Source organism: Mugil cephalus, chromosome 2 (assembly GCF_022458985.1).
Source record: "Mugil cephalus isolate CIBA_MC_2020 chromosome 2, CIBA_Mcephalus_1.1, whole genome shotgun sequence".
NCBI lineage: Eukaryota > Metazoa > Chordata > Actinopteri > Mugiliformes > Mugilidae > Mugil > Mugil cephalus.
This window is the reverse complement of record NC_061771.1, coordinates 20,841,091-20,855,805: the sequence shown is the minus strand read 5'-3', so window position 1 is coordinate 20,855,805 and position 14,715 is coordinate 20,841,091. Positions and strand designations below refer to the sequence as shown.

General features: G+C 40.9%; 1 protein-coding gene across 1 annotated transcript in view; it reads left to right on the top strand.

The window, feature by feature from the left end:
• Window positions 1-13,991, top strand: part of LOC125004459 (zinc finger protein GLIS2-like) — a 31,408-nt gene extending 17,417 nt beyond the window's left edge. The window contains exons 2-7 of the mRNA XM_047579070.1: window positions 1,944-2,154; window positions 3,473-3,666; window positions 7,514-7,693; window positions 9,147-9,280; window positions 9,588-9,706; window positions 11,397-13,991. Of these exons, the coding sequence (XP_047435026.1) occupies window positions 1,989-2,154; window positions 3,473-3,666; window positions 7,514-7,693; window positions 9,147-9,280; window positions 9,588-9,706; window positions 11,397-12,067 (1,464 nt within the window). The 5' untranslated portion in view covers window positions 1,944-1,988 and the 3' untranslated portion in view covers window positions 12,068-13,991. The remainder of the gene's footprint in view (window positions 1-1,943; window positions 2,155-3,472; window positions 3,667-7,513; window positions 7,694-9,146; window positions 9,281-9,587; window positions 9,707-11,396) is intronic.
• The last annotated feature ends 724 nt before the right edge of the window (window positions 13,992-14,715 follow it).

Sequence of the window (14,715 nt, the reverse complement as noted above, 5' to 3'; positions counted from 1 at the left end):
TTGGTCCACTTCACCGTTTCCCCCTTTTTGGTTTTCCTGCTGTGAGACTTTTTCTTTGAAGCAGATATCTGGGCCTTGAGTCACTCTGTCTAACAACAACCCGTAAGTTGAGTCACGGAGCTGGGCAGGCTTTTGTCTCATGCTTCGTCCGTAGTATCATACCATCAGAAGTGGAAAACTACTGTAAAATGCTGTTTGGCCCTTCAGGGACGCACCACAGAAATGTAGAGGATCTGAAACAAACCCACAGCATAACGCCTCTCAGAGGTTTGCTCTCAGGAACTCAGCTACAGCCGTCTGTGTCCAGACCCGAAATCAGTCAACTCCACCGAGTTGAGCTTCTAGGTTATATAAGAGACTGTAACGAGACGGACCAGCTGACCAGACTTTATATCTGAAAGCTACAGTCTCACCTTTAACTCTCACTGAAGAGTTTACAGCAACTTTTCACAGTCAGTTAGCCTTCGGCTATTGTTTTTCTGTGTGTTTGTTTTGTTCTCACTGCAGAAAGTTACCACAAAGTTGTGGCATCGCAGTCTCCGTTGGGTTTACACCTGCTTCACTGTGAGATAATGAGATCCCACGACTCTAAATCTAAATAATATCCTGTGGCGTGTGATGACACATTATTATTTTTAGGGTTTGAGGACTGAAGAGAACAACATCTTCGAAGTTTGTCCATCACACCGATCAGGAATAACATTATGACCATCTTTCTAATATTGTGCAGGTCTCTTGTGCCTCCACAACAGTTTCAGACTCATCAGAGAATGGACATGGGTCTTCTGAGGGGAGGGGCCTCTGTGGATCACCTTACAGATACTTGATCAGTTTGGGATCTAGTGAATTTGGAGGCCAGGTCAACACCTTGTGCTCTTCACCATGTTTTTTTGAGTTACATTTTTGTGTGCGTGTGTCTGTGTCAGGCTGCATCCTGTCATTGCTAGGGGTGGGGTGGGGGGTACCTGGTCAGGTCTAGGTGGGTGGTACATGTACAAGTAACACCCACATGAATGAATGCCAGGTCTAAAAGTTTCCCGGAACAACACTGAATTTTCTCAAGTAAATGTTAATTACTTCTCCGGTCATAATGTTGTGGCTGATCGGTGAATACAAGTTATGATTTGTACAAAGTGGGCTAACTGCAGCTTGTTGAAATTTTCACCCTCAGTAATGCGTGTAGTAGTAAGTACCCGTGCAGCATTAAAGCACAACTTCTGTTACTCTCCACTCTATATTTTAGTTTATATTATAGTTATTTTAGTTTAGAATTCAGATTTATAAAAGCAACATGTATGACTGGAAACATATTTGTATCCAAAGTCTGTGTCATTTTAAAAGCGTTTTGGCTGCGGGCTTTCATCTGATGTTTAAAGTGATTCATGGTGTTTTTACTCCAGCTCACTGGTTTCATACACGTCTTCTATAAGCCACGACTGTATTAATGAAACACTCACCGGATGTGACTGTAGCCGTGAGCTGTGCCAACACAAATGATACGTTTGGCCGTCCCTTAAAGTATCTTTGGATCTAAGCGGCTCTTCTTAGCGCGGCCGGTTTGCGGGGGGGTGCCAAAACAATGCGTCCCGTTGGTTCAGTTTCCCGCCGAGAGTGACTGTTCACGTTGTTGTTGTGATTACTGGGCACCACGCGTATTTAGACTGATGACTCAGACTCGTCTCACCCCGCTGTGAAGGCGGGGATGAAGTCTCAGCTCCACAAGTGAATACACGTCTTACTTTTTTTATTATTTATCACAATTCAGTTGTTTTCCCCATGGGTTAGCTTAGCATTAGCTCAGACTTTTTACACATGCCAGTCACATGTGTGCTTTAAACCCAGCAGAGTTTAATTAAGATTATTACAAATTTACATGTTTTAACGCAAAGCTCGGATACTTTGAACAAAATGAATATTGAACTGTCTTTTTTTTCTCTCACCAGACGGACAGACAGACAGACAGACAGAGACAGCAGCAAGCAGCCACCATGCTGTCGATGGACGAACCGCTGGACCTGAAGCTTCCCTCGGGGCGAACACATGGCCCCGTGATATTAGGAAAGAGAGCCTGCCCTTCCTCCATCTGCGCCCCCCTCAGCATCACCCGACCACGGATGCAGTGTTCAACCTTCCCATCGCCTCCTTCCTCTCCAGGTAAGGCTGCGACTCAACACGCATGCGGTATTCTTTGAAAAAGAAAAAAAAGTGCTGTGCAAATGCACCATGGCATCACTCAAAAGCGTGTCACGTGTGTACGTCTGTAACTGTGATAATGCAAATGCTTGATTCTCTGTTCCCACTTTCCCGGTAACTTAATATAGTAAATCCAATGAACGGTGGCCTTTTGCTGTTCTGAAACAGACGTGGACTGTGCCCAGAAATGTCAGTGTCACTTATAACAACAGGAGCGTGACACTGACGACCACAACGCGTCCTCTGTGACATTCACGGACAGAATGAGCCGCCTGACTCTGTGCTCAGTTGAGATATTCAGTAAGTGCATGCAGCGGTGGCTCCTGTGATATATGTCACTGAGGGCGGCGCTGGCAACATTGGGCAATGTGGGTATGTGTCACTTCAGATTGAACAATAGTTTTTTTTTTGCTGTGTAACTCGGGCAGCTATACCCCCAGTGACCACTAGGTGGCAGCATTTACCAGTTCTTCAGACACTTAGTTGCAGAAACTCCAGATTAAGGAGACTGTCAATGTCCCATTAATTAAAATATTTCTAATCCAGTGGTTTGGTCAGTGAGGCTGTTCGTGTCTAATCTGTGTGCATTTCCATTTTGTTTAAAAATGCGTCTTCGCCCTCTTTCCTGTGTGCTCCCTGTGTCAACACACATTGCATACAGTGCTCATTAACTAGCAAAGACCATGCCTTAACTGATGCAAGGCAATTTATTTGCAGACAGAACATGAGGGATGAGTGCAACTAGCTGGTGAATGAAGTATGGCATTTAGCTGCTACAGGTATTTCCCTGGCTAAGAGTTTGTGGAGGCTAAAACAGCTAGAATGACAGCAAATGCACAAGAACACAATTTTGAGCCTTAAACTCAAGGATGTAGTTTCAATGCAATCAGTGCTGGTGCTCACTTTGACTTTTTTTTTTGGCAAATAATAGCCCCGCACGCCATCCTGAACTATCATGTATCTTGCGAGGCTAATGCTAGGCCCTTACGAGATACAGCCCTCTCAACACGATCCGGACTTGTAATCAAGGTTTATTTTCAGTTTTCAGGCTGTCATTTAGCTAAAATTAGATTAGCTATATCAAAATAAGGAATTAGTTGAAGAGCCTCCATGGCAACATACATAGGGCACACAACCACATCTAAATGAGCAGCTTCAGGCACTTAATTCCCAACACAACGACTATCAAAAGGGGAAACCACACAGACTTAAGCTCATATCCAGTAGAATCTTTTTACAGCAACATAGATTATGACAAACGTCTCATCTGACTCTCCAGATTCCCAGTTTTCCTCTCAAGAACGACCCGGGTCCTGCTTCACTCCTCCAGCCATGGACCTCAGCCTGTCGCCCTCCTCGCGCCACGCCTCCTCCCTCTCCCCGTCTCCCTCCTCCCCGTCCTCCCCGCCTCCATCCTCACCCTTGGAGTCCCCCCACAGCAGCAGCAGCCCTCAGCCCCATCTCTTCTCTCGGGTGAGTCCGAGCTTTTCTTACAGTGCGCTCGGCTGCACCAGCGCAGCGTTTTCCAGCTTTTCCAGCTGTCGAAACACAAGAGTTGAATTTGCAACCTGGTTCAGGTAGTGAGATGGGTTCCTGCTGTACACTGCAGCTCCACAGATACCCTGCAGACAACATGACCACCAGAGATAAGGATTTAAGCTAACACTGTGGAGTTTGGCACAACGTCACGGAGAAATATGAAAGTGACTTACAAGTTTTTATCTGGTGGTTTTCATCTGAGTCACCAGTAAACATGCTGCAAACAACTTTTCTCTAAGTGTATTCAGTGTAAAAATAAGTTGTTTCTCCCCACATATTGTGCATGTGAACCAATCGGAAATTGTAATTTTATAAAATCATATAATATCATCCTCTAGGCAATTCATTCATTTATTTATTCCTTCATGCAAGTAAAACTTGCTCAACTTCTAATTAAAAACATGTCCATGAGCTGCTTTGTATTTTGGTTTCTAAATAAAAGCTCCTATTACACTATTACACGTGGGGGCCACACTGGTACGACATGTCCCGTTCCAAGTTAAATGTTCAACATTCTTTTGGTTTTAGATTGTTTATACAACTAAACTGTGGCAAACAGTTGGTTTGGTCACATTTGTGAAAAGACTGGAAACAGCAGTCTGGGTACGTCCTGTAATAATCAAATCCTCCCACCAGCACAAGATGGGCAGCTGCTAGCTATATGTGTGCAGCACAGAGCTTCGTACATAGCAGGGGTATCAAAAATGAGGCCTGGGGTCCAAAATCGGCCCAGCAGAGGGTCCAGTCTGGCCCACGGGACTATTTTGTAAAGTGCAAAACTTACACTGAAGGAATTAGCTGCAATTTTTCAACAACTGCTATTACAAAATGTTCTACTTGCACAAGTGTTTAGTCAGAGCTGTGGACCCAGAACTCAACTGTAGATGGCAGCAATGTGCTGAAATTGCTCTTTTTTCTTTACTTTTCTTTTTCCTGAAGAGATTTCAGGTTGTTTTTTTATTTATGTTATTTTTTTAGGTTTATGGACAATATGCACATACATTAAATAGTGTCAACGACGTGAACAGACGTGTCCATCAGATTTAACAAAAAGCAAACACTACACACAAAATAAGGTCTAAAATGTGCTCCTAATGTAATGTGTGAAGTAAAAGAAAAGTGCCTAGTAATTTCAGATTTGGATTCTATATCAACAGTGGTGAATCAGATTACAGGGTATATTTTAAATATTAGCAACGGTGATTTATATGAACAAAGCTGTTGTTTATTAAGAGAGTTAATAGATTTGGGGTCACTCCATTGATCATGTATAAAAAAAAAAGACATGACAGCAGCAGCGGGCTTAATCAGTGCTGACAGGTTTGATTAAAATTAAAATCCATGAAATCCAGGTTGTTCATAAAATGTTTTGTTAAAGGAAAGTTCATTAAATGTGAACATTTTTATAATGCACTTGTTCTTCTTTGCACTAAATTAAAGGGTGTATTTTTAGGGGGGGTCCAGCCCCTTGAGATCCAAATGTGCTGTATGTGGCCCCTGAACTAAAATCACTTTGATGGCCCTGGCATATTCAGGCTTTCAGTAAGAAAACAAAAAAGCGTGTTTCCGAAAACTATTAACTATTACCAAATGTGTGTCATGTCGCCAGGACACATCATCTCACATTTCTCCCCCTCTCCTGTTGCTTCAGTGCTGCAATCTGATCCACTCCTTTGTTTTTTCAAAACAATAACTTGGTCAGTGTCTCCCACCCTCAGGAGATTGTGAGAAAAGACCTTCGTGTTTCAGAAAAAAAATGCACTTTGGGCGAAATTGTGTAGGTGTGTGTCCTCGCAGTTAATCTTGTGTAACAGCGTGACCTCAGTGTTCTCAGAATAATCCAGCCAGTGACTTATTGTGGCTGAATGTGCTGCACTCTTCTTCAGCAGGACTGAATTGAATTGGGACCCGTGGAGTGAATCTAATTTGCGCGTGCAGTGTCTGCACACAGACATCCAGTGACGGAACAAATCAAATTCAAACATCAAACACACAGATTCTTGTGTGAGAGCGCCAAATGTTCTCACTCAGCTCAGGCTAATCATTTAGCTCAGAAAGTACCTTTTTAAATGCACTTAAATATAGAATAAATAGATGTCTTTGAAACTGATTTTCTGCATAATATTTTAAATATTAAACTTTAAACATCTGGAAATTCAGCTTAACTCTTGTCTTTGAGACGCATATGGATTTAATTTCTTCAATAAATACAGAGAAAGGCATTATTACAATAATTTGTTGACTTAAAATAAAGATAGATTTCTATTTTCAATAGATTTTTATTTTCAATAGAGTCAATAGATTCCACTGTGATAATTATTCCTTCTAATGGTGTTACCTTCCCCTGTGATAAGTCAGTCCATGTTTCACTTAAATTTGGTTATGTTTCAAGTTAAATTTGAGGTTCCACAGGGTTCAAAACTGGGCCTGCTTGTTTTTTCTTTTTTTTTTTACGGTGCAACAGGACAGACATTAGCATGCAAATGAAAATGTATTTAAAATGTTTATTTTCTTGAATCAACAAAAGAAACTAACAGCCTCTTACCCCTCACATATCTTCTTCAGTGCCAGCCAATGTTCCCTCTAATTTTTCATGTGTCTGGGCAAACACACACAAGCTCCCTGAGCTTGTCTGAGGACCCTTGTGAGCAACATCAGATGTGCACACTGTGGCCACACACCAGTATCACACCTGTTCAACACCTGGGATCATAGCAAGTTACATGGCTTATTAAAAGAATCAAATTACAGTAGCAATTTTCATTTGTTTACTTTTAATATAAGTGATTTGGCCCACTTAAAATGAAAAAGACAAAAATCTTGTTGTTCATGAGATGTGTAGTATGTTATATGTGAGGGTCCAGTCCTGCTCTGGAAGAAATGAGACATTACTTTCAGACATAACATTTTGTACACATTAAAATTCGCTTGCTACTTTGGCTTCGCTGCATGTTTTGCCGACCAGACCTTTCTCAGTCGTAAAAGAAAAATCTCACCCGCTTTCACCCATTGTTCTTCTGTTTGCACATACATTCTGTCTTAAAAGAAGTGCATTTCTTTTTTACTTTGGCTTGGTGAGTAGATGGGTCACTGCCCGTTCGTTTCGCCATAATAAGGGGTCAGCATTTGCATCTCTTATCTCCGCCGCACTGTTATTAGCTAGCTAACTTGCGCAGCACATATGGGAAGGGCACCTACGTAAGCAATGTCAATGCTATGATTGGCTGCGTAGCGTAAGTGAACCGTATTGTATCATTGTCACTGCAAAAAAAGCAAAAAGTTACAGAAAAAAAATGTTATTGGTCTAATTAATTTACAGTTTATGTTGAATTTTATTTCATGCGCTGTATAGATTTTCTTGTGCGCTGAGAATGTGTGAGCAGTGCGCAATTGCACAAGCACATAGTTTAGAGGGAACATTGGTGTTTAACATGTTATGTTTGGAACCTTTCCAGCTAGGTTAGATGATTAGATCATGTTTATGCTTAGATGAGCAGATAGAGATTTATTTATTCTGTCTTTTTTTTTTCACATTTTCAGATTAGGACTCTTTCAGATAGGCCGCCGCTAAAGCGAAACATCTCTCAAAAACGCGGATTAGTACAACTTTAAGAATAACATTAACAATATAAAATATTGTTATTTTTTAGACTGTAAGTTGAGCCAACTGTGAACTGTCTGCCACACTCGCATTCCCATCATTACATGAATATTATGACGTCGTTAAAATATTAGATTGTGACCTGTTTGGTCTTTCTCTCCCCCCTCTCTTGTCTTCCAGGATCATCATCGGGTTGTGGAAGGCAGAGCTTCACCGCAGGGTTATCCATTTTATCTCCCGATTAGAAGTCCACCGAGGGGCTACAGCTTTCCCTCCTCCATGTTCATTGGTCATAACAGAGAGAAACCAGTGTCCCCAGAGCCATCACTGGATGGTCAGCTGGCCTGCCGTTGGATGAAAGTATGTATAATTTGGGAATATTCTACATTTTCTTCATTAAGCTTCACAGGTTCATGCTTCGATATCCCATTTAATAATCACATTTGTATGAGCAATCCATTTTTACCATGAGCTTCACAATTATTTAGCTATACGTGAGATCAATATTAAAACCTCAGCTGAGCATCCTAATAAAGAAAATCATAGAGAGCCTAGTGCAGTGGTTCCCAACCTTTTCCAACTCAGGACCCACTTTTATGTCTCAAAAACTTTTGCGGCCCACCTCCAACCCCATAAATACAGGGGTCATACATTGCGTTCTTTGTTTTTATTGAAGATTAAATATAAAGGACTGAACTGAATGCAGGAGAAACGTTTTGGAAGCTCCACAGTCGCTATCACAGCAGCTGTAACATGTGGCGACACCTTCAGATTTACAGTTTCCATGGAACTGTCCATCAGCACCACACAGGTATCAGAATTTACCTGTAAGGGGCTGTCTGTAACAGGCTAATTAACAAATGATTCATTAATACTGGTTTCATTCAACAATGGAGAAATGCATTCTCATATATAATAATTTGACATCCAATATAAGATCCAGACAAAATAACGATGATGTAAATTCAGCTCGGTTTAACCAGATGAAACTTCAATTTAACCAAAAGCAATAACATCAACAAAACAAAATTAAAACATTGCACTCTTATTTGTGGCTTTTTCCTTTAAAAATAAAGACTGCAGTGGGTCATATTAAGATGACATGGTGTTGGTGTTTGACATGTCAGAAACAACCAAAACCCAGATATCGAATTAAATGATCTGGCAGCAAACTTGCAATAACCTGGTGTGCTTCGGCCCACAGGTTTGGAATCACCGGCCTAATGTAACAGGCGGCAACTAACACTCTGACCACTAGGAGGTGCTGAGATTAAACTATATAAACACAACTGAGTCACAGTAAAAGAGATGACCAAAAGATATCATACTAAAAAAATGTTTTAGTATTGCAATAATTGAAAAACTGTACTAATAAATAATAACTGAAAGCAATACATAAATATACTAGTTACAAAAAAATCTAGATGTAACTTGTGGTCCAACTTGTTAATCAATATAAGGTGTTCAACAATATAAAAACTACATTAGTTAATCAACAAACTGTATGAAACAAAGGTTGCAATAAAGTTGGCATCAAAGCACCACATGTTTTAAGAGGAAAGGGCCTGTTTGCGTTTGGAGGCAGGAGGTGTCAAGTACAAATAGAATTAAAGTAGTTTGGCACAGAGATCATGGCCAAGTCACGTCTCATTACTTAAAATCAACACTGAGCTTGTCTCTGTCAGATTCCAGTTTGTAAAAATATATATATTTTTTTAAACACAAGTCTTTGCGTGATGCCAAGTGTGAATTATTTGCGATCGTCGTTCATTAGCTCATTCTTTCATGTTCCCTCTCCCTTTCCGTCTTCCAGTGCAACCTGTTGTTTGACTCGCTGCAGGACCTCGTGGATCATATCAACGACTTCCACGTCAAACCTGAAAAAGATTCAGGCTACTGCTGCCAGTGGGAGGGCTGTGCTCGGAACGGGAGGGGATTCAATGCAAGGTGCTTGTGCATACACGCTGTTATCAATGAAAGGTCATGACACATCGTTAATGAGGTTCTCAAATAACAATGTCCTGGTTGGGACAGGTGTGAGGCTCCGACTGTTTACGTAAGTTCTAAATAAACAGAGTCACACTGCCAAAATAAAATGAAACTGTGGCTCTATGTTTCCGTGAATGTGCGTAATATTTGACTAGTAATATTTCTGGTAACACAAATACAAATATTAGCAGCCTTGTCTTTAGTAAACCTGCACAGCGAAATATCTTATGTTTATGTGTGTGTGTGTGTGTGTTTATATCTATAGGTATAAAATGCTGATTCACATCCGCACGCACACCAATGAGAAGCCCCACCACTGTCCGACCTGTAACAAGAGTTTCTCTCGCCTGGAAAACCTGAAGATACACACCCGCTCACACACAGGTGAGGTAATCTATTCATATCTATGAATAGATTAACGGGAAAGGTTTGTTTGCCTCCCGTATATTGAAGTCAACGGTAGTTTCTTGCAATATTTCCCTTTCTTCGCACAGTCTTTGTCAAAAGACACCAGAAAAGTAATAGGTCTGATTTTGACATTGGTGGGCACACAAAAGTTCTCCTGAAACTCCTGAAAGTTGATTATTATTATTATTTTTATTTTTTATTTTTTTTTTGCATTTGCATTAGAAAACATTATTTTAAGTTATGTAAAGCTGCTCAGTCAAGCAAATGATGATAGTCATCATAGTTATGTGACTAGTGTCATCATGGGAAGTATTTCAATGATCTTTTCTCAGAAGTCCTTGGTGGACATCTGTAACTGACAGTTGTACTGGTTCTGCAGGAAGTGGCCTCAGGTTCACTGAAATGTGGGACTGCAGATTGTTACTGAAAAGGGTGCAACTGATGAGAATGAGTCAGCTCACTCTAATTTTACGAAATGTATTTGTCAATGTGCCTAGCATGCAACAAGCTAACAGACATGTTGTGCCTTATGTTGCTTTGTTTCAGTTATAAAACAAATTTGCAAGTCTGAGCTGGCATGCCTATGTACGTTTGACCTGATAAACTGCAGAGACAAAATCACATCATAAATCATGGATCATACCTAACAAGGCCTTAGACAAACACAACACTACAAATACTAAGATTGGATCAAATCTGTCAGCTTTGTTTTTAACTCATTTTGCACCTTCATGCTCTTCTCCCTCTAGACCATGGGAGACCTACATAATATTAGGAAGGTGGGCATAATGTTCTATGTATTCTGTATTTGTGAACCGAGTTACCATTCAAAGCCAACAGCCCTTAGTTTGAATCTGTTATGTCTGTTATGTCATGGTGCCTGATGATTCTGACCTTTATTTATTATTCTTTTTAGAATAGCATTGTAACATTACAATGCATTTTTTTGTACTTATCTCGTGAAACTATCCAGCTCATCTTTTTGTAACAACTAAGCTACCAAGATCGTTAAAGTCTGTCAAAGTACAACTACCTGCTTTTTGTGCAGTTGCAGTGGTGCTTTTCCAAAATACCATCAAAATTTACATAAAGCCAAGGCAAATATATTTTTCTGACACTGGACTACTTATTGAACACAATCGAGGCTTTGTGAACGTGTGTAGATAGTTATTTGCAGTAGTTTGTTTAACAATCTGTCATCTGTTTGCTCTTCTGCGTGTTCAAAATGGCAAACATCCAATATGGAAGAGGCTAGGAGTACAATACAAATTTTCGGCAAGGACTCTCTTACAGCCAGGTCAAATGTTGGTTATGGAGCTGAATCTAGCTGTTTCGGTGCTTGACCCACAGAGACAAAGTTATTTCCAGTAACACTGGATTCTATGAGTACAGACATAGCACAGTCTACAAATGTTTTCTTCTTTACCTTGTAAAGAACTGACATCCTAACTCTCAGAAGCTCACAGTGAAGGACGGATTGTGCATGAATGGATAAACAAAATAGTGACAATGCTAAGATTGCAGTTTAAAACGGATACACCATAAAACTCATAAAGTACCCCATTTTTTAAGATTTAACCCGAGAAAGAATTTAATAAGATCATCACATTTTTCTGTATCCTTTATCTAAGTGTCTCTCCCCAACACCCTTTTTCTCTTCTTCCAGGAGAAAAACCCTACATCTGCCCATATGAAGGATGCAGCAAGCGCTACTCCAACTCTAGCGACCGCTTCAAGCACACTCGCACCCACTATGTGGACAAGCCCTACTACTGCAAGATGGCAGGCTGCCTGAAGCGCTACACAGATCCCAGCTCTCTACGCAAACACATCAAGGCCCACGGGCACTTTGTTGCCCAGGATCAAAATAGTTCAAGCAGGCTGGGTACAGGGCTCGGACACCAGGGTGCCTCTGAACTGCCGCCCGTAGGCAGGGCTCATGTCATCATCCCTGGGACTGCTGCAGCTCTCCTTGGGGGCCTCGGAACCTCTTTGCCGCTGTCTGCTTTCTACCATGCCAGAGCCTTAAGTCACCACGGAGCACCTGTCTTCTCCATAGGCGGAGGAATAGGCAGTGGCGTGGAGCCACTTGGCCTCTCCGACTCCCCACTGTTACACTTCGGACTTTCAGCTGCATCGATGCTGGGGCTGGGAGCTCTGGGAGGGCTGGGGCGGCTGGCAGGGAAGGAGCCAGTGGACGAGGAGGAAGACGAGGAAGGAGAGGTGGAGGAAGTGTTGAACCTGTCTGCCGGGGTGGCTGCCAGACGAAGTGACCCCTTGTCCTGGGTGGTTGTTCCCTCAAGGGCACTCCTCCTCAAACCAGCTGTTGTCAGCTAGAAACGGTACTCAGAGGTGCATAGAGCCAAGAGTTGGGCGTTTTCCTGTAAATGGGTATGCATTCCTGTATGGTGGGAACACATGGACAATAGTGGAAAATATGTGTTTGTTTGTGTAGCCTATGTGTGAGTGATCACAGCCACCATGAGAGCCATAGGTCTTTGTTATGACTGTACGAAACCAGGCCTTTGAGCTCTGGGTTTTCCCACCATCCATGTTTGAGCTTTTTTAACATTTATAATGTCACTCCACCACGTGAGAAAGGAAAAAACCAAACCAACCATATACATACCATTTTCATTTAATGACTTTACAAAAGTCGGCTTTGTCTGTACCATGCTACAATGAGAGGGGCAACTTGGTTTGGGACATCTCTAGCAACGCTAAGTGCAACAACAGTGTTGCTTGGTTGTTTCAGATTGAAACATATAAACAACTTGGACTGCCATATTTCATACAGACATTTGTAGCATATATGATGTATCACTGCGCAACAAACTGCATTTTGCATCTGGGTTACACATTCCTGACCAGAGGCTCGGTTATCTGACATTGGTTATCTTCAATCTGATATTCAGTACTTTGTTTTATTTTTGCTGAACACTCTCAGCTCAGCTAGTCTTCAGTGCCAAGTTACAGATTTCTATATGCTAACAACGCTTGAATATTATGTTTGCTAATCACTGGCATGTTCAAATTTAGCTCAAAGTACTTGTGGTAGGTTCTAAAGCATGGACAGAATCACTGGGCTGCATGGTTAGATACCACATGAAGTAGGAGACTTACGCGAAAGATAAAATGCATCAGTCCGCCCATGTTCTGCTCAACATCAGCCGACAATCACGCAGCAGGCACATCTTTGTAGAGTTGATTTTTGACAATCCCCAGTGACTGTTTCCACTCACCCAATGACTCATTCACAAAGATGAAGGGGAAGCGGTGTAATGGGGAGCGGTAAGGAACAGAGTCCATACACAGCATTAACATTAAAGGACACACACATTAACATTCCATTAACGTCTATCATTTTGCACAGCCCTCATTCTTATTAATAGTCAACGGTTTCATGAGATTAATTGGATTTCTAAGCTTTCATTGTTCTGCTCAAACCAATTACATAAATTAGATCATAGTTAATGCACTGATTCACGATTTGATCTCAGTGAGTCTCTGGGCTGCTCTGTTGTTTGCTTTAGCTATGCATGAGTCCTTCGGCACGAACACAACACTATAATGTGTGATGAATGATAAGAATCCATCCCCATGTTCAACCGGAGTTTTCACGTCACAAGAACAAAGAAAAAAAAAGCTGTGTTGACGCAACTGAATGTAGGTTTGAAGTGGACTCTTTTGCTTGACATTTATCTTTGCTCATTCCTTTCTCTATTAATCAATTGTGGACAATGGTCTAACCGGATCAGCCCTGCCTTTTAAATACATGACATGATTCAAGTAGAACTAAGTAGACAAAGGTGTGTATAGGTAATAAGTACACATTTGCTTCAGATGAATGGTAAGACATGAAAATGTATGTGAAGCCAAATAATAGCTAAAAAGCAGTCTCTCAAGTATTTCTGATGAGAAGTTTTTTTTTTTTTTTTTGACAATGGTCCCCTATGGCCAGAATCTGTACTGATGTATCATGTATTCTTGTTTGCACATTCATGTATTGTAATCAGTATTTCAGAGGTGTCCAAGTGCCTTGTGTTTCAGCTGAGATATCGCACATCGTATGAAAAATATTTACACAGAAGCAAAGTGTATTAAATGAACCTTTCATTACATTTTGGGGAAACTTTGGAAACTACCTGACAGCAGATGTGATTTGTACATCAGGGCTACTACAACACTTTCCAAGGACTTCACCAGTGTTGATGACTATGACAATGACTCTATGTCAATAAACACAAGAAAGAAAAATCTACCTCTTCTGCCCATGTCTTTGTGCTGGAATGTTTGTGCTGCGTCCTTAAGGCTTAATGTCATCTACAGGAATATTTGGGGATGTCGAGGGGTTACAGGAGTCCTGGACATGTGGGACTGAAGCGTTTGTGGTGCTAATTTGCTGATTCAGCAGCCAATCAGTCTGTTTCTCTTATTTAATTCAGATTGTGAAATTCCTATCTGTTGCATTTGTGAATTTCTATCTCTCACATATATTACAACTGTTCAGTTAAATAGGATTGGTTGCTTGGAAGTAAAAGTAAAAGTAAAATAAAACATGTATTATAAAACTCATAATGATCAGAGAAGGAATCATAAAGATGAAGGCATTTAGATGTAACAGCGTCAATCTATACTTCTGAGATGTGTAAGTGTGCATCAAATGCAGCACATGAACAAACATCCTGGACACCAAAAGGTAACAATCATTCCTCAAAGTCAAGTCTTGCGTGTTTGGAAGTTGCAACCAATTGCTACTGACCCATGTGAAAGATCAACTGATAGTTAAAAACACCAATGACACAAGGGAGGAGCTATTATGGCTGACAGCCATGATAAAATCTTGTAAATCAGTTTTCATGTTGAAAACATCGTGTTCCACAGGCATAAAGAAATCGTAGTGAGCATGTGCAGTCAACAATCACTGTAGCTTGTTTTCTAATGTGAAGTATTAGACTTGATTATTATTATTATTCAGGGTTTCT